Genomic DNA, 19,425 nt, shown 5'->3' on the forward strand with positions numbered 1-19,425 from the left:
ATCTCTAATGATCGTCAGAATACTGTCATCTGTATGCTTGTGTGTGGGTTGAGATGAGGTATGTCAAATATTTCTAGTAATTATTAAAATAGCCATAAAATATCCTTCCAGACTTTTAAACCGAACCGGCCTCTGATTGGTTGGGCGGCGGTCACGTGGGCCAGTGCAGTCAGTCGCTGTGCCTTGCCTCGAGCCAGCGCTGAGTGGAGCCTGTCTGCCAACAGCTTCAGCAGCGGCTCTATCAGGATCCTACTACACTCACTGACAATTAAAGGAGGCCCCTTTTTCTTCTTATTTCCGAGGATTAATCGTCACTATGGGCGACAAAAAGAGCCCTACCAGGTAATGCGACCACCCACTGTCGATTTATACTTGTTTTGTGCGTTTTGGACTCGACATTTGGATGCGTTTCCCCCTCACAGGGATCGTTTCTCCCTTTTTCAGTTGGTATGCCACAGCTAGCTAGAATAGTGCAGTCACTATGGCGGCTTCTCGCTCCCTACAACCCAGTCACTTAACAGACAAAGGGAAATTTTTCAGAGGTTACGCCTGGCATTCCCTGAAACGCTCTTCCGTCTCGATGAAGCCCTGTGGACGGTCAATGTCGAAATGGACATTGTTTGATATTGGTTTGGTTAGCCGACATGCTAAGCTTCGATGCCGAAAATTTTAGCAATGCTTGCCTGTCCGCTAGCCTAGCTGGCGATACAATCGGACGGTGTGACTAGTCGTCCGCTTCGCTGTGAGGATTTATTAACCAAGGACCACTACTTGCCGGGACTCGAACCCATATTTTTGACAGCCCCACCATGCTTTGTGCTGTACTAAGTAGCTTGTATAATACGTAGCGGGTTGTGTCTGTCACAGTCCCGTTTCTTGTTAATTTATGAAATATGTTGGTGGTATTTCTAAAACTAACTTGACCTTAATATTTATCTCATTTGTAAGGCCAAAACGACAAGCCAAACAGACCGCTGACGACGGCTACTGGGACTGTAGCGTCTGCACCTTCAGGAACACCGCCGAGGCTTTTAAATGCAGCATCTGCGATGTGAGGAAGGGCACATCCACAAGGTAACGTAGCGCTCTCGCTCTCTCTCTCTCTCTCGCTCCCTCGCTCTCGTCTGAGCGTCTCGTTTTTCCCCTGCTTGACTGGCTGCTGCAGCAGCATTGCATTGCAATTTATGGGAATGACAACTTTGATCGACAGCCTTATTTGTCCGTGAACGAGTGGGGACTTGTTGATGGACATTCTTGCAAACATCTTCTGCTGTTGTCTGGATTATCCGTAGTTTCTCATCTTATGCGACGGGCTTTGCATTGCTTTTATGCATTCGTCTAGGTAGGCAGGCAGGCTGCTTCAGTAGCCAGAGGGGGAGTGGGGTGGGGAAGAGGGACTATACTTCATGATGGCTGTACAGCTACAGTGCATCAACAAAGCAACAGCTGAAAGGCGTCTTTTTCATGCTGTGAAACAAGGTGAATGTGTGTTTCACCTACCTGTAGGATTGCAGAGGTTCTCTTAATGGTCTGACAAGTTAGATGTGTCCTGTATGAGGTGGGTGTACAGTCAGGAGATGAGCGATATAATCACATTTGTAGGTTATGAAAAGTAGTTTTAAGTTTAGGCTTACTATTGTCTTCAGATATATTCTTTATTTCTTTTGTCCATGAGACTTTTTCCATTGTACCATACAATTTAAGTCAGTGTCATTTCATACCCAACCTGGTGTGATACTGAGTGTTTAGAGGAGATCCACCCTCCAGTATTTTAAAAATCTATCTTTTGGCTATGGCTGGTCATTTTCAAAACTCAGTCTGCCATAAGCCTTTGTTCCTGAAGCCGTTTAGAAAAGACTTCACTCCTGTTTGATTTCAGAACAATTCTCCAGGATAATCATAGCAGCATTTATAGTAACAGGCTTGTATGTCCCAGACATTTCCCTTGAGTATAACTCAGAATTAATTTTGTGATGTCAGCAGAAGAGACTTATGGGAAATGGGAACTCAGATGAAATCACTGTATAACTTGAACATCACGATGGGATTCCCTTTCACTTTTGTGTACACTGACGCCTCCTCTTTCTCTTCTGGGGAATGTTTTTGATGATAAGTTGCGTGTGCCACAGTGTGAGTTTGTTTGCTCATGTCATCAGTTGCATGATGAGGTGGATAGATAGATGAGTCATTTGTGGGTGTGTTGACAAGTCCCCTGCAGTCTAATCTTTCCAGCTGTGGTTTTACAATGACTGGCTCGTCTTACACCCGGCCACACCACAAATGGGGAGAACAGAATTGATACTGGTTTACTGAGAATCCAAAAGATTGAGCTCAATCTAATTGTCTGGCTCCCCTCCCCCTGCGATCTATTCCCAGCAGTGTGTAGCTTAAGATCACAGCTGATGATACAGACTGAGCATGCTGTGAGAAAGCAGGAAACGGAGACAAATATAACGTAGCCATCCTGCCACTGTGCTTTAGCAATAGCCAGGTTGCCTCTACTTGATAAAGGGTAGCACATGAAAACACTTGAGTGGTTGTCACATCCCTGTTTGATCTGAATAGTTAACCTTAGATTAATGCAATTGTATAGTTGTGGCACAGGCTGTTATTCTAATGAGTACTAATTAGCTGTCTTTTCTTCAGTGTTTGATGTATTCCAGCAAAGAATGGGATGAAGCAACATGCTCTTAGCTAAATGATTCACACTTAATGCTGTGTGTGGATATTTGTCTTGCTGCTTTTATCTGCGGCTTTGCTTTGAATGCCCTTTCATGCATGAGGACATGTGTGTTCGCTAATTGACGTTCTTCTTTGCCAGCCGGTGTCAAATCACTACTTCTCTCAACACTGAAGTCATCAATTTGTGTTTGCTACAAGATAGATGAGCTTATGTATTGATTTGTGCAGTCATTGTGATGTGATTATGTTTAAAACATGTTTGAAGTGGCTGTTGTGTTGTTTTGAAGTGGTATTCTGCATGGTGTGAGTGTGGAGAGACTCTTTTCACCGTCCCCAAATGTAGCTGTTTTTCCATGTCCTGTAAAAAAAAAAAAAAAAGGTCAGCCAGTATTGACTATAATTGACGGTACTAAGGAGAAGATGGATAAAACTGAAGTTTGGACAGCATCACTGTCACTCACACTTACCTCCATCTATTATGAAAAAAGATGTTGGTACAACAGGTAGCAGTGAGCAGACAGTAGTGCTGTGCCATGGTATGGAATCAAATTACTGTCCTAATTGAAATTCAAGATCAGATGAATATTTCCATTTACTTACGTTCAACACATCATCAGTCATAATCTGCACAGTCACCGAGACACCAGCTGTTGCTACAGGTGCTGATAGTGATTATACAATTAGTATGATCCATAGTGATTGACAGATCGAACCTTACACTCTGGCGGGGCTTGAAACACACCTTATCCCCTGCTGGCGCTAGGTAACCTAGGTAACAGTGGGTCATGCAGCGCTTATTTACGTTAATGGAAGAAAGTAATGTGTTAACAAGAGCAGTGGCATCTGCATGCAGGGAGAGGCCCAGTTCTCTCCAGCCCAGCACAAACTAATGAACCTGTTGACCCAGTCCAACTTACTGATGTAACATGATATCTAAGTAGGCTAATTCTAGCCTCTGCTATTCTGACTCTTAAACAAGAAAGCACTGCTTTTTGCACCTGACCTGGCTGCTAATCTACAAGTCCAAGTAGTCCAGATCAGTCTCTGCATTCACTGCTACCTTCTTGGGTAACTTGAGAAGGGCTTGCTTCAGCATCCCCTGTGTGGTGCATGCTATCATATTTAAATGTTTCTGGCATCTGAACCTGATCGCTGTGTGAATGTGACACCATGTTGCTGTATATCAGTTTGCTTTGTGGAGGTGTTTGGTATGCATCTCTGACAGCCCAGGGGCCCAGGCAGAAACCATTAGGAGCCCTCTAAAACTGATTGATGGTGGGGATCACAGGAAGTCTTGAGGTACCTCAGTCTTTGACTGCTATGCTGTTATCTGTGCAGTGTTGCTCTGTTGTCAACAGTTTCAAGTAGTTTCCATCTGTGCTTTGTATAAAGCAGAACAAATGGGTGTCTCAATTCTCAGCAAAATTCAGTGCTCTGACTTGCTTAAAGAAACTAACTTAAAATTTATTAGAAACTGAGGATTCTTCAAGGACACACAAGGTTTATCAGTGATAGACTATGCATATGTAGCAGTATTAGCTATAGGGGTTTGTTCCTATGGATGCCAGAATATAAGGACAGTTGTAAATGGTCTTAAATACAATAATCATGTGTTCTTACATGTAAGTACTTTTTAAAGTACTTGATATACTCACACAGTGTTCTAGTGCTGCATTTAACATACAGGAAATGGTTAAAAGAAAATGAACAGAGAGCAAATATTAATTTTTGTCATGTGATGTCAATGGGTGGAGGCAAGATTGCTTAGTAGAACAAAGCCTAACCTGCCAAAGAAATCTTGATTGGCAGTGTGTAATATGCTGAAAAGGCGACTCCCTTGAAACATGCTTGTTTGCGCTTAATCAACTGAAAGCAACGCGTATTTTTTTTTGCTGTTAATTTGTATTGTTTATGTCATCGGGCTGTCTATAGATTTGACCCCACCAGTATTTAGTGTACCCATGAAAGGCTGTGCTGTGAGTTAAAACAAGTGTGTTTATTTTCTGTCCCATGTAGCCTGATGTTATGTTGTTCTGGGCTTGGTTTCACCCTGGCATGTTCAACTGGTTCAGCGTTAGACAGGTCTAAATTATGTTGTTAAACTGGTGTAATGCAAGTCAGATAATTACAAAAAAAATAAGGACAGACTTACTTTAAGCATAAACAGTTAGCCAACCTACCAGCCAGACTAACTTATAATTAAGACCCAGGTTTCTGTGGTATCAACCAGCGGCACCAACTGACAGGTGGTTTGCTGATAATACTGTAGAATGAGCAGTGAGAAGTTGATGTAAGTTGTATGCTGTGTTATTACATTATTCGCTGAATTCTTCCAGGAAAATATCCCTGTAGCTGTTGTGCAATTCATCCAGGAGGCCTTTGTTTCTGTAAAGTGAAGGGAGCTGAGCAGTTTTTATACAGTTTTTTAGTCAGCCATGTTTGTCAGTTTGAAAGAAGTCTTTAATTTACCCAGAATTCAGAAATTGTAATTAACATAGTCAAAAACTGAAGTTTTGTATAATAGAGAGATGTATATCTCCATTTCACTTTTGGTTAGCTTTTTCTTTGTGAAGCCATCCCTTAATCACTGTGGCCAACTTCCAAAAGTCAGCCATAAGCAATGTAACTGTAATTTGCTCATGACTGTTGATATTTACAGATGGTGACATGTCTAAGTAAATATGTTTTACATAACATCTGTGGCGTTGTAGTAAGACCATATGGGAAACAAAATCCACACATTATAAATGTTTGAGGCAGGATTGAAAAAACGAATCAGAATGGATTGCAAATCTGCAATCTCTCTCTCTCTCTCTCTCTCTCTCTCTCTCTCTCTCTCTCTCTCTCGGCTACACAATTATTGGAAAATGATTGAATGATTGTAGTGTTTGTGTGTCTGCATGTGTGTGTGGCTTCTGTCTTTTACAATGATGGAATAGAGTCATTATAATCTGTGAATTCTACCACTGTCACATTAAGGCAAATTGTCTAGGATAATGGAATTACATAAGAGGGACATGCTGGCGCTCAATTTATATCTGCACTTTCTCGCCCACCCCTGCCCCCACAGCAGCCCCTGCTCAGAGGAAACAGCTTTTGCTTATCCAGCATTATCAGCATCTGCACTAACACCCAAAGCACGAGCGCATAGCCATAATCTTTACATGTTAATTGCCGGATTTAAAAGTTCTTAATTACTTCATGGGATTTGGCAGAGTGTGAGTGATTAAATACAATAGCCAGTTTGGCAATTTGACAAAACAGAGAAATGTGGAGCGCTGTTGAATTGGGGCTCCTCCCATTCAGGAAAAAGATGAGGCAAGCGAATGAATGTGACAGTGTGTGAGGGGGGTATCTCAGGAAACTAAAGGAAAAGGCATGTGAGGACAAAGCGTGAGGGAGTTAATTGTGGAGTCACAGCTAGGACTTAAAGGAGTAAGGAGAAGAGGGCAAAAGAGGACAAGGAGAGAAATGGAGCGGTGAAGAGAGGAGTGTAGCGTCTGGACATTTATATGTATGTGTTGTAGAGAGAGAGGGGGGAGTATGGATGGCTACAAGGGGGGATGTGCTCACTCAGCCAAGAGTCTCCAGGGGTTGAAGCATAGCGAGGAACATCATTACCCAAAGAGGGAGAGACCAGACAGTCTCTTCTGTTTCTGCAAGAACCACCATCCATGCGTGGGAAAAGGATGTCACCAACTGACATGTCATTCAGTACAAATGGGATTGAAAAAGAAACCAGACTTGACCATTAACTTAGTAATTCCAAGGTTTTTTTTTTCATTTCAAAGTGTGCTAGTTGTGAGTAATCAGAGCATTGTCAAGAAACCATAAGTCAGAAAATCTGAAATGAGTGTGACAGGGTTGAATCCTGGCCATAGTAACCAACAGAGGCTTTGTGTTTGACCTCTTGGTGTCTGGTTTCGCCTCTTGTTGTTTTTGTTTGCTTGCTAGATGTTGTTCCTCTTTTGTAGAACACAACAGCCTGCTGTGAAGGTGCAGCGTCCCCTTTGGCAATCTTGATTTGTTGAACAAACTCAATCCGGGCTCTATTTCCACTATAGCAAACAGGCAGGAAGATCTGGACAGCGGTGAGATGGGGTGACCAGGTCTGTTTGATAGAGAACTCAGGCACAGTAGATGCAAGCAGAAGCATTGAGGGTGAAGAGAGGTGAAAAGCAGAACTTTATTTAAAGGCAGCTGGGTTTAGGGAGGGTGGATGTGTGGTTAGGGCACCAGTACGCAGGGAGAAAGTGAGAAGAGAGCAGAGAAAAAGACAGACAGTGATGGAGAGGCAATGGAGAGTAAGAAAACAAATGAGTGATACTAGAAAATGTGACACAGGGCTGCTGTTGGAATGACTTGCTCTCAGTTTGTCTGATGCCAAGCAGTTTGTAGACTCAAAGGTCAATCATGTAAAGGAAACACTTGTCAGTGTCAAGATAAGTGTCTTTATCACAGACACAAACTTATATGTCTTCCCTTTTAATTCTTCTGTTATGGGCCCCTTTTGTTTTTGATTGTCTGTCTCATTCAAACAAACACACAAACTCAGACAGCCAGACTCCTCTTAGCCTGTCAGGAGAAGCAAAAACACTCCCAGCAGGCTTTATAGTGCATAGAGTTTCCAGTTGTTGCAGAAAAATTGAGATATCTTTGAGAGTTTGCTCGGTTCAGTTTTGTCTGTACTCAGGACCACAGGAACTCAGTGTCATGCCTACTGTCTTTTTTTTTTTTTGCAGTTTGAGGAAAATGTGTAGTGTGTAGATACTTAGCCTGCTGTGCATATAGACAAAGCACCTAAAGAAATATGATGGGAAGATTATGGAGGATCCACAGACCCCCACAAGGATGGAAAGGTGTAGAGGGGGCGAAGCGACAGTAGCATTAAGCCCTCAAAATCCTGACTGGAAGGGACGGATGAAAAGATGAAAGCTTAATGCCTCTGGTGAGCAGTGGGAATGAACTGAGAAGCATTATGGCCCCAGGCTGCTCTTCAGGTGCTATCCTCATTCAACTTCCCCAGCACACACTCACTTATACAGATTACGCATGGACAACTGGAGGTAACAATACTACACCAGTCACTTTAGGCTCAGTCTGATCAAGAATTTCAACTTGAATATCTATAAGGTTGTCCATGTGGTCTCATGGAGGTGCATTTATAAAAAGATTTATATCTCAATCTTTGGACAGTCATTTTAACACAATTCCCCAAGACACAGAAATATGTAGCCCCAGTCTAGCCTAAAGCTCATTGACAAATATGTGTGTAGATGGAGTAATTTTTACTATCTGACATTTCTGACTTTACTGTAACCAAGAAAGTAATTGACAGATTGACATTGCCAAGCTCAACTTGGCACATTTAAATTTCTTTATGCAACCAGCAGTCCCAAAGTGTCAGAAAATGTATCCACTTACTCTGTGACCCCCCCCCAAAAACAGCATGTATTCCCATTTGTGCAATTAGAAGCAAAGATATGTTGTCATTTTTCTTTAAGCAATCTATTATCAAACACACATGGACTCATTGTTTCAGCTCTCTGCGTGGACACAAATCCGTACTGATAATTTCAAACTTGTCTTAAGTCATCTAACACTTTTTTGGACATTGTTAACCTGTTTTCAAGAAAAATATTGCCAGTGTCAGATCAACGAATTGGGTCATGAGGTGCTATTTCCAGATGTAGTTAAGTCATTCTGGAAACATTGTCCCACAGTACAACAATAAGGCATACAGATGGACTGATTAACAAATTTGAAGCAGCACAGACAAACTGCTCTGGGCTCAGCTTCCATCACCCCTGTTACTGGTTGTTCGGTGGGAGGCTGAGGGAGGGATTGGTCATCGCGTTTCTACATAATAACCAAGATGTACAGCAAATGTTGACACAGGCAAGGACATGTAGACCATGGTTGCAAGCACGTCATGGGGAGGTGCTGTGGCATTCTCACATGTTGGATCTGAGAGATGTGCTCCAGGCACAGGCTGTGAGGGTCCCTCTGTGCTATGTGGGGTGAAACCAGGTCACTGGTGAATACAGAATTCATGTTTCTGAACAACTTTGTATTTCACAAGGAGCCTCTGTTATAGTACTATGTGGATCTGGTTATTTACATCATCTGAATTAGAGAGTGCCTAATGTTAGATATAGTCTGACCACTTCAGTGGGCTGTCTGTGGTGGAAGAATATGGTCTGTCTTTTGGCTGTCTCACTTTCTCTCTCCTCTTCACTCAGCTGTTTGCCACTGCATTCACTCAGCCTGGCAGGAAATAATTGCTTGTCCTCTACACAGCACTTCAAATAAAAGAGCTGTGTTAATGAGGGCTTTCCTGCGCCTCTGTCTCTATCGCACTCTCCATCGCTCGCTCACGCTCTTCTTTACTCTCTCTCTATGAAGTGCTCGGGCTCATTGTTGTTGGTTTCTCTAGAAAGAGTTCCTCTGAAACAGCAGCTTCAGCTTTTGCTCTTGGCTATAGCAGGTGCCAGCTGCTCCTGACCAGTGAGAGCCCCAGCTGAGCAGAGGTGTGTCTGTCTCTCAGATGGTTCAGGCCAAGTGGAGCAGTCTAACTATGGGTGTCAGTCTGACTGAATTAGGAGCTTTTAAGCATGATGATAGTTATTTCAGGGCATCCCGTGGAGGGAGTCTCCCCACTCATCCCTCCCGCAGACAGTGGAATTTAGGGGCAAGCGTAGGAGGAGCTGTCAATCATGGTCTATTGTTGTGCGAAGGGGAGGTAATATGCTGTAAGCCCCTCACAGTGGGAAATGATTCAACAGCAGGCTTTACACACTTGACACTTGCATGCATACACACACACACTCTCTCTCTCTCTCTCTCTCTCTCTCTCACACACACACACACACAAACTTGGATTTCTGTCTTTGTTAGGACAAACAAGCATTGACACAATGCAGTCCCTTGATCCTTAACCTTTGCCCTCACAACTGAAGGCCTTACCTTAACCCTTACCAAAACCCTAATCTAAAACTAATTCTAACCTGAGCCCTAAAACCAAGTCTTAACCCTCAAACAGGAGTCTGAAAATGTGAGGACCTGCCAAATGTCCTCATTCGGATTAAATTATCCTCAAAATGGTCCTCACAGAGGTAGAAATACAAGTGTGTACTCTTTTACATGCACACCGACTCCCTATCAATATGTTGGCAGCAGCGGGAGGTTGGAGTAATTTCTGCAATTGGACCCTGGGGTTTATTCCTCAGCCTGCTCCCAGTATCATTCCTAGTAGCGCTTGTGCCATATAGATTGCCCCTGCTTGATTTGGACATTTGTAAAATAATGTTTCAGTTGTAAATTAACTTTCAGTAATGCTTTAGTTAGTTTAGTTTAGTTAGTACATTCTATGGTCAGCAATGTTTACACATAATTTAAATGTAAGCCTTAATTCATTTTAAATATGAAATAGATTTTTAAGCTAAAGGAGACTTTTTTTGCTGTGTCAGGCCACCACTGTTTAAGAAAAGCAAGTGGCATGCATGGTGCCAATGCAATATCTCCAGCCATGTTAATGAGCTACAGAGCAGTACCGGGAAAAGCCATGATGTGTGGACAGTAAATAAATAATGTGGCAAAGACAGCAGTGGCTCTGTCATGCCAGCAGCAACTCATGGCTGTCTTACAGCTGGCATTGAATCACCACTTAACCACCAGGGCTGATTGTCCTGCTGCTGCTGCTGCTGCTGCTGCTGCTGGCACAAATCTCAGGCTCCGACCTGGACCTCAGCTCCATAACACGACAAAGAAGCGTAGAGCTTATCAATCAATCACTCCTTCTCCATGCTCTGTCACTGCCAAACCTAACAGTGGTTCTGTTGGATGCTGTCTGTGCTCACAATCTGTTAACTCATGACTGTGGGTTAGAGAGACAAATATTTTTTCATGAGAAGTGTATAGGGGCGGTGAGTCGTCATTGCAGCTTTGTTGACTGCTGTTTTGTCAGATGGATTAAGTTACCTCCCCAAAAGCTGTCATACTTTGCCAGTGGCATTTAAACAATTTCTCAGCAGATCATTGGATCAGGAGTCTGGTGGAACTTCAGGGGACCTACAGAATTCCCATGGGGTGGGCTGTGACTGTGTCTTCCTAATAGGGACATGACAGAAAAATAAGGCTCGGCAGTGTACATGAGTCTGGAGGAATTTATATTAATATCATCTGTCATTTGTTTTAAATGTCACTGCCAGTGCAGCATGTGGTTAAGACATGTCTTATTTGCTCAATACAGATTTAGAAAATCAGCCACATACAGTATATGCCTGCTTTGTAACAAATTGATGTTGTCTGAGTGTCGATGATGGATAGCAAGGGCAGGTAGAAGGAGTCCCAGGCTCCAGAGAGCCACGGCAGCTAATGGATACTGGATCAACAGCCCAGGGTTCATCAGCATTCACCACAGCAGGTGTATTGATTGAAGTGTAGTGCAAACATTACGACATGATGCTCTATTAATGCCCTGATTGATTGCCTTCTGATTGGTTGCGTGTCCCCACCCACTCCTCAAGGAGAGCCGCTCTCACGCTGTAATAGGCCACAGCAGGAGGATACTAAATTAGCTTGATGGAGCAGTGGAGAAAAAAAGTCATGAAGGAGTTGGACTGGAAAAACAGAGGAAAGATGGACAGAATGTTAGCGTCTGAAAGTGCTAGGCTACTAAAAGATTAAGGGACTGAGGGAGTGGAGAGTCAGTTGTGAAAGATATGTGAGGATGAAAGTGCAGAGCTAGAGTAACTGGACTGGCTAGGCCATATGATGTTGCCAAATTGAAACACTGAGGCTAACCACTTAAGCAGCTGTCTGAAAACCACTCTCCACGGCAAGCCACTGAAATCAGCAGCATCATTCTGACACATCACTGAGCTTTGTCTATTTTTGCCAAATGCACTTTCTCTTAGACCCCTTTCGCTATAACCCATTCCCATGGAAAACACAAAACATTTTCTTTTCACTGGGAGATTTTCTTAACAGTGACGCTTGTTCATCTGGCCTTAGACTGACAGAGTTGCTCTAACTTTCAAGACTTCTTACTGGACCACAGGTCTTATAAAGCAGTCCTCATGTCAAGGACCCACTTGTACACTGCTGGGATATAACAATTCTTCCTGCCAAGACTAGAACTGGATTTGGAAGGCTTGTGTATACACAGCTAGCTAGTATAACTTGTGATCCTGTTGAAAGGCCTCCTGAGCAGCCATCGAGCCATGCCAGGCTGTTTGTTTGCACGCTAAGCTTTTCAAGTGTGTGTTTGTGTGTGTGAGCGTACTTGTGGTTTACTCCTTTACCATGGTTGCCCAGCACTGGCCTGTGATTATCCATGTTGCTGGCTGTGGTTTGGTCTTGGCTGAGTTGTAGTCTCTGGAAGGATGTAGTTATCCTTGCTTCTCTCCTGAGGTCCTTTGTGCCCCCCTCCGCCCCCCCAGATGTTGCTGGCTGTTTAAATTGTGTGTGTGTTTGTGTGTGTGTATTTCGGGTCAAGCAGCCTGACTTTCAGGTTAGTGTTCAACTTCAACATATTCAGACCCTGTTGATGTGCTCAGCTGCTGTGTATGTGTTTGTAGCAGTTCAGTGGTGATGCACTGCAGAAAAGTTGTTTTCAGAAAAGATTTCCCGTGAACCACCTCTTTTAGGAAATAGGTGGGATTGTTTGGAAGCTGCACATAATCTAAGTTGTCCTTGCTTGCATTGTCTGCTGAATAATAATGATCACAGAGGTTATGATTTGTGTTTGGCAGAGAGTAGCTCTGTCTGCTGGTGAGCTCAGTGAGTGGAACAGTTACACCATGTCCACCTGAATCTCAGTCTGTGACAAATGGGTCCAGCCCTGCAGTAATCAGATTAGAGAACTAAGTGACGTGCTGCAAATGTCCCACCTTGTGATCCTGTGCATTCATTTTATTACAGCCATGAGCTAACGAGATTAGCCTTCAAAACAGAGCTACTCCACCAGGAAGCGGCTGCACAAACCTCCCTCACCAGCACCAGCCCTTCTCCCTCTCCAGCCTTTGGTTCGGTCACCCCTTTGTCAGGCTCAGTGTACCTGTGTTAGTGCGTGGCCAGTGACAGCATACAACCCCACTATGAGGCTAACCCATGTTTGTGCATTGGATCTCCTCCACAGGAAACCCAGGATCAATTCCCAGCTGGTTGCTCAGCAGGTGGCTCAGCAGTACCCGATGCCTCCCCCACCAAAGAAGGAGCGGCGGGAGAGGAGCGAGCGCGCAGACAAGGAGCGCCCTGAAGGAGAAGGAGAGCGCGCCAATGGAGATGGTCGCCCAGAGAGTGAGCGTCCCGAGAGAGTCAGGCCAGAGGGTGACACCCCTGAGAAAGACAAGAGCGACAAGGAACAGCCAATAAAAAACAAACCCGACAGAGAGAAAGACATCAGCCCAGCTGTCACGAAGAAGCCTGGCAGCAAAAAGACCAGGTCAGTGTATGAGTCAAAGCTTCACTTGTGTCTCTGGGTGTCTTCTGTGCTGGCATTATCCTCACTGCTGTGTATCTGTTGTCTTCCAGACCCAAATCAGACAACCATCAGAGCCCACCCTGTGACAAACACAGCATACAGTCTGGCAAATCAGCAACCAAGACCAACAAGAACTCTCACATTTCCAGGTGTGTAGCTCTCACTCCTCCTCTGCATGTCTTTGTTAGAGCACATGGTTTCACATCTATGACTACACAGCACTTCTCTTGCAGTACAAGGTTAGTGAGAAACCTCAAATGATTCACAGATGAACTTTTACACTAAACACCCACTCTCACTTTATATACACTTGTTCTGACTGTTTATGTGTCACCCGATGAATTGAGCAATTTAGTGTAACCGCCCCCACAGTGCTGGCAGCCTCCCCCTTGTTATTGCTGAGGCACACATTTAGCTCAGCATTTCTAGTTATTAAGGTTTGTTTTTTCTTTGTTTTTCCCTGTGTCCATCAGACCCAAACTGAAGAACATTGACCGGAGCACTGCCCAGCAGTTGGCTATCACCGTAGGGAATGTGACGGTTATCATAACAGACTTTAAGGAGAAGACCCGCTCCTCGTCCACGTCCTCATCTACCATCACGTCCAGCGCGGGTTCTGAACAGCAGCATCAGAGCTCTGGCTCCGAGAGCATGGACAAGGGGTCGTCACGCGCCTCCACACCTAAAGGGGATCTCTCTGTGGGGCATGATGAGTCATTCTGAGGCCCCAACCCCCCCCCCCCCCATCTTTACCCTGCTCCACTCCCCGTTCTCCCCCACGTTTCTGGACACTATGGATCCCACAGGGGGAGAGATTTCACCTTTCCCATTGCCGCCCTGCCTCCATACCATTACCACCCCTGGATGCTGAGAGGAGCAGCCTAGCTGAAAGGAACAGTGCGGTACGCCTGGTGGGGAAACAGACACCCTGCTTGGGGAACTTCCCTCGTGGTTACATTCATGGCACAGGCGAGGAGAGCCGGGCTACAAAAAAATAACGCCCCACCTCCCCTGCGGTAGCATCCAGACACTTGTATGTATTGTTTTATATTTGTACGTGGATGTGAGGCCAAGTCGACATTTTTGTTTTTGTTTTTGTAAAGAAGAATTCTCCGCTGGGCACAATAACCACAATCATTTTAATAACTTTAAACTATTATTACCCTTATTTATTACCTGTTGCACCTGTATATTCTCCTTTTTACGTTGACGCTTTGCTGTGTAGCTCTGCCGATCGATTGTTCCTTCAGTGTTTTATTACAGTTTGAAAATGATAGGACAAGACTCAAGTCACAGACACACACACCCACATCATACGCACACACAGACACACACTGGTGCTAGTTACACTGTGAAGCGGTTTTGCAGATCTGGGATTGCTCATCCTCTCAATGTGACAAAGTGCTGATGAATCAAATTCTCATTCACTTTTCTCAGCAAAACTGTCTCACTCCGAACACAGTCTGGACCTCCATCAGGCCTGTGTGCTTGTCCTGTACAAGTTGATGTTCATGAGAAGGTCAAATTCAGTTCAGACACCTGACTTTTTCAACTGTAGATTGTTTGATTTAGTATGCTATAGCAGATCTCTTATACAGTATCTTATGTCCTTAACTGTACAGTGTAGGCTGTTGTGTAAAACACTAAAAGCTGTTGATATTTTCCGCATTCCCTACTTCAATATTGAGTTTCCTGGCTGAAGGCAGAACTGTCCTCTCAGCTCTTGAGCCAGAGTATTTTTCTGTTGTGACTGAAGGATGGTTACACACAGTTCCACTTTGTAAAACCATATCGAACTGTAAAATAGACCTGTTGTGTCAAGCTGTTGTGAATCGATTTCATATTTTTTTTTTTTTTTGTTGTAGTCTTGAAGACAACTTTTTTCTCAACCAGATATTCCGGAAGTGCAACATGAGCAATTTACAAAGTTAACAGTTCAGTTGACTTGTTTTTTTATTTTTATTAATTTAAGACTCCTGTCATTGAAGGCAGAACATGTTACAGTAGTTAACAGAATACGATTGCTCTTTCAATTTTTAGAACAGTAAGGCTTATTAAAGGTTTTTATTCACGTTCACCTTAGCTGATACTAGACCAACATAATTTCCTTTTAACTGTATGAAATTGTATAAAGAATAAATGTGTATATGATATCTTAGTTTTATTTATTGAAGGACCAAAGGAATTTCATAATGACATGATACATAGACAGATTAATAACAATTTGAAATGCAATTATCTAATGTGTGAGATGAATAACAGTTTAAATAAAGACTAATATAATCCATGTAAATGGTGTTCTTATTGTCCACTCATCTCTGTGCACAGCTAAATCGGGGCAGAGAACTGTCAATACTGTGAGCTGATTGGCAGAGCACTACTAGTTCCACACTGGTGGATCTTGCCTCACGGTGCAGACTAGGTGTGGGTAGGTAGCTGAGAACTCTGGGTCTGTTAGATTGAAGACTTTGGCCTTATTCAGCCCCCTCTTCACTCTGCTGGACTACCACAGTACATGTAGCTCCTCTAACAGAGGCCCCAACTCACCAATTCAGCTGCTCCCAGAGCAACTAAAACTGGGTTACCACAAAACTACTAGGATCAGGGGGCAGAATGTGATGTGTGTCGACTCACAGCTCTGCAGTTTGACACCTAGGGATGATAATCACGTGTGTTCTAAGAAAGGTTTCAAGTCCAGGAAATGTGTGTAAACTTTTTTCTGCTTTGAAGCTATGGTTAATATGTAATTATGTATTTTATTGCATACAAATATGGAATCAGTGTTTAAGCGAGGAAAAGCAATGTGAATTGAACTAAAACACGGGACTGTTGGGTCAGAGGGGAAAATGTGTCCAATTTCTGTTGAGAATAAAACCCCTGGTTTTTAATGCTATCTATCAGCAATGGGCCTAAAAAGCCATCTCTTCACCTGCCTTATCTGCAGCCACATTCACTTGACTGAGTACTCCAAACAGAAAGGATTCATTGTTAAATTATTGACAAATGGCGATTAGTATATGAATTATTGCTTGTATATAGAATTTTAAAAAGGTGCAAAAGCAAACACTATGAAAAATGGCATTGGAGCTGAAGTCTTTTGTTTCCTGTTTCCTTTCCGCGCAAGCAGTTCTGTTCTTGTGTGCGACCAGTAACCTTAATTTACTGTGTAAAGATGGTTACATTTTTTAGCTTTGTTTGTCAGAGACCCAAATATAGAATGCTTGTTTACTGTATAATCTTAACCGTGAATTTCCAACTAAGTGTATTATACAAACTCATTTCTTCCTATAACAATGTCTTGTACAATGCTTTTAAAATTTATTGCTCGGTTAAAAAAAAAGAAAAAGAAAAAAAAATAGTAGGGGCATAATCCATTCTTTGTTTGATCCAGTTTTCGTTTTTCTTTTTCTTTTTTTTTTTGTATGTTTGTTTTTTTTTTTGTTTTTTTTTTGTTTTTTTTTTTGTTTAACTTGTAGCTGATGTGTCATTGTTTCCCCTTGTGAAATGGTCACATTATGTTCCTGGTGTGGAAATGTATGCAGCATTTTCAGTGGATCACGGCTCCTTGTCTAGCTTATAATGTTAAAATAATACATGTTTCTGGCATGTGCACGACTTTGCGCTTATAGGCTAACCTGATCATTTTCCTCTGCTTCAAATAGAAATGTCTATTTATGAATTTTGCTTGTAGTTTTTCACAAATAAAATTGTTAAAGTTATCTATTTTCTTCTGGCGCCTCTGTGTCCTTTTTCATACGCGTTTACACACATATCAGAACGTCAGCTGCTTTACAGTATCAGATAACTGGAAGTGTGCATGTATCTGAGATGATAGGCTATTGATCAAAATGCCCTGAGGAGTGTGTGCTTGTCGAAGGGGAAGCCTCCACAGTGCAGTGACACATGGCATGAGGGAGTCCTCATATTGACAACTGCTTTCAATCATGTCTGTCTCCAGAGGCTGGTTAGCAGAACACTAATGCACCATCTAAAAGCTCAGATCAAGGACCGCATGTCTGTCGCCACTGATAATCTATGCAGATATGAAAGTCGACAACAGGGAGTACTTGTTTCTTGAGTAGATAAACATCAGTGATAAGGTGCTTGTAGAATTCCTTCACCATCAGACTGTGGCTGTCTTTGTTTTTGCACAAACATCTCTTTTGCTTTGGTATTGAAAAGAAAGTTTAATGGTTTAACCTTTTAAAGGGCTTTGCTCCAAAATTTTTTGCGTCAGTTTTGGAGTTGTTTTTTTTCCCTTTTGAATTTCATTAATCAATATTTCAAAATAAGGGCTTTTTTATATATATATATATATAAATAATAAATCAGAAGGGTTTTCTTTAAATATATAATGAATCAGAAAGTGGTCTTGGTCTTAGTGTCTTTAAGTGGTATAATATCTCATTTTTACATTCACAGGAGTTTGGTTTGGACTTTCAACATTTACTGTTCAAGTCCATCCATCATCTATAGCAGTTACCTATAGGGTTGTGCAGACACTGAAACCCATCCCAGCCAACTCAGATCAAATAGGGTTTGAACCCAAATCCTTGTTGCTGTGAGGCAACAGTAGTAACGATTGGATCACTGTGCTGCCCTCAGAGAGGGGAGAGGCTAACGGGAACATGAAGGATCTGGTAGTTTTGTATGTTGCCTTAGTCCATTTTAATGGTAGTGCATTATAGAAACTTTTTTAACATAAGAGGTAAATCTCACAAGTGTTTGTGCAAAACTACCCACATCTCTTATTAAAATCATTAACAGACTTTTCTCTCCTACCGTTTAAACACATAATGTACAGATGTGTTTTTTATGGTTTGCATTGCGTAAATAAACTAAATGCTTTTACTCAAATTTGACAAATTCATGAAAGCAAATCCGCCATAATAACACATCATCAAAGTAGCAGTTCAGCTCAAACAAGCTATTTTGGTATTCTTTCTGCCTCTGGCTATATATCTCCAGGTATCTAAGCCCTGAGCCCTGAGGGTATAAGCCCTGATATTTAACCTGTATCTGCTCCAGAGCTGTCAAAGACAGAGCGCAGAGAATCCCCCCTTTGGGGCATAAATTAAACATATAAAAAGAAAACTGCTTTCAAGTCACTAGCCAAGTAACAAGAGCAAAATCCTAACATATAAGATGACTTTCAAGCCACGAAATATAATTTCCATTTGATGTGATGGAGTGAAAATCGAAGCGGTTGACATTATTGTGCTTATTCTCAAACTCTGTGCTCTAATACTGTCAGTGTATCCAAAAAGAGCAGGTAGGATATCAGGAATCCATGTATTCTATGGAAAGCTATGAAAGAATAATGAGGAGGAGACAGAAATTTGGGCTATAATTTCTCTGTTGTTCAGCAAACAGCAAAACAGAATCCCACATCCTTTCTTTCTCTGCCTTGACTGAAGGAGAGCTGCAGACAAAAGCTTCACCGGGATTCTTTTCATCCTGGTCAAGGTCCAACCAGATGGCTGCATTCTGCTAGTGGACCCCTCTGCCAGCCCAAACTGCCATACCATGACCAGATCCATATGTTGAGGAAGGTTTGAACATCTGCAGATAACAAACTACCATTTTTATGTGAAAAGGAAATCACGAAACCTGATGCAGAACACTGGTAGTGTTTGAGGCAGAAGGTGAAGTGAGCCATATTTCCTCTCAAACCACAAATTTCTGTGATGTTTACAGCTGTGCCTGCGCTCGTGAGCCGGAAGTGCTGGGGGGGAGACAGACAGTTAAAATAGCTGTGCCTTATCATAACCAAGTGAAGCTTATTGTGTTTATTTATATAGTTTGAAGTGTAGTCATCAATAGGCAAATTCAAGTGACTCATATCATCCATTTTTGATTCACCTCACTCCTCCACCTGTACTCTATCAAAACTCCTGTGGAAAATGGTACAAATCATGTTTTACAAGTTCACACTTGTGTTTTCCAGAGAAAAATAGAACTATTAACAGGAAGTAAAAGATGGCGAATCACAAATCTTGCTCCGGTAATTATGTATCTTTTCCATGGCAGTTGAAGTCCAACAACATTTACTGCAAATGTTTCGCAGCTTTCTGTGACATTACATGGTCTTCATCAGCAGACAGTTTACCCAGTTGTCACATGCACGTGTTCAATCTTTCTGTTACTACTGAACACCTTGAAGACTTCACTCTGACGCTGGTTGGAACGTTGAACTTTAATTTTGACGTTGGAAACAGCAGTTGACAAAACAAGCTCAACTCATGGTCCACTTACTT

General features: G+C 42.5%; 1 protein-coding gene across 1 annotated transcript; it reads left to right on the forward strand.

Annotated features, from left to right (window-relative positions):
• The first annotated feature begins 209 nt into the window (after window positions 1-209).
• On the forward strand, window positions 210-15,455 carry rybpb (RING1 and YY1 binding protein b). Its single transcript, XM_026306784.1, has 5 exons — window positions 210-342; window positions 949-1,074; window positions 12,824-13,129; window positions 13,219-13,317; window positions 13,642-15,455. Exons 1-5 carry the CDS (start codon window positions 317-319, stop codon window positions 13,889-13,891), a joined length of 807 nt encoding a protein of 268 aa, XP_026162569.1. The 5' UTR covers window positions 210-316; the 3' UTR covers window positions 13,892-15,455.
• Window positions 15,456-19,425: the final 3,970 nt, after the last annotated feature.

The sequence above is a fragment of the Mastacembelus armatus genome, chromosome 5 (assembly GCF_900324485.2).
Source record: "Mastacembelus armatus chromosome 5, fMasArm1.2, whole genome shotgun sequence".
In the NCBI taxonomy this organism is placed as follows: domain Eukaryota; kingdom Metazoa; phylum Chordata; class Actinopteri; order Synbranchiformes; family Mastacembelidae; genus Mastacembelus; species Mastacembelus armatus.

Excerpts from the sequence above, each read along its gene's own strand:
- rybpb (XM_026306784.1), top strand. The coding sequence starts at position 317 with ATGGGCGACAAAAAGAGCCCTACCAG. Across the intron at positions 13,130-13,218 it reads CCTGGCAGCAAAAAGACCAG|ACCCAAATCAGACAACCATC; the intron begins GTCAGTGTATGA and ends GTTGTCTTCCAG. Across the intron at positions 13,318-13,641 it reads AAGAACTCTCACATTTCCAG|ACCCAAACTGAAGAACATTG; the intron begins GTGTGTAGCTCT and ends TGTGTCCATCAG.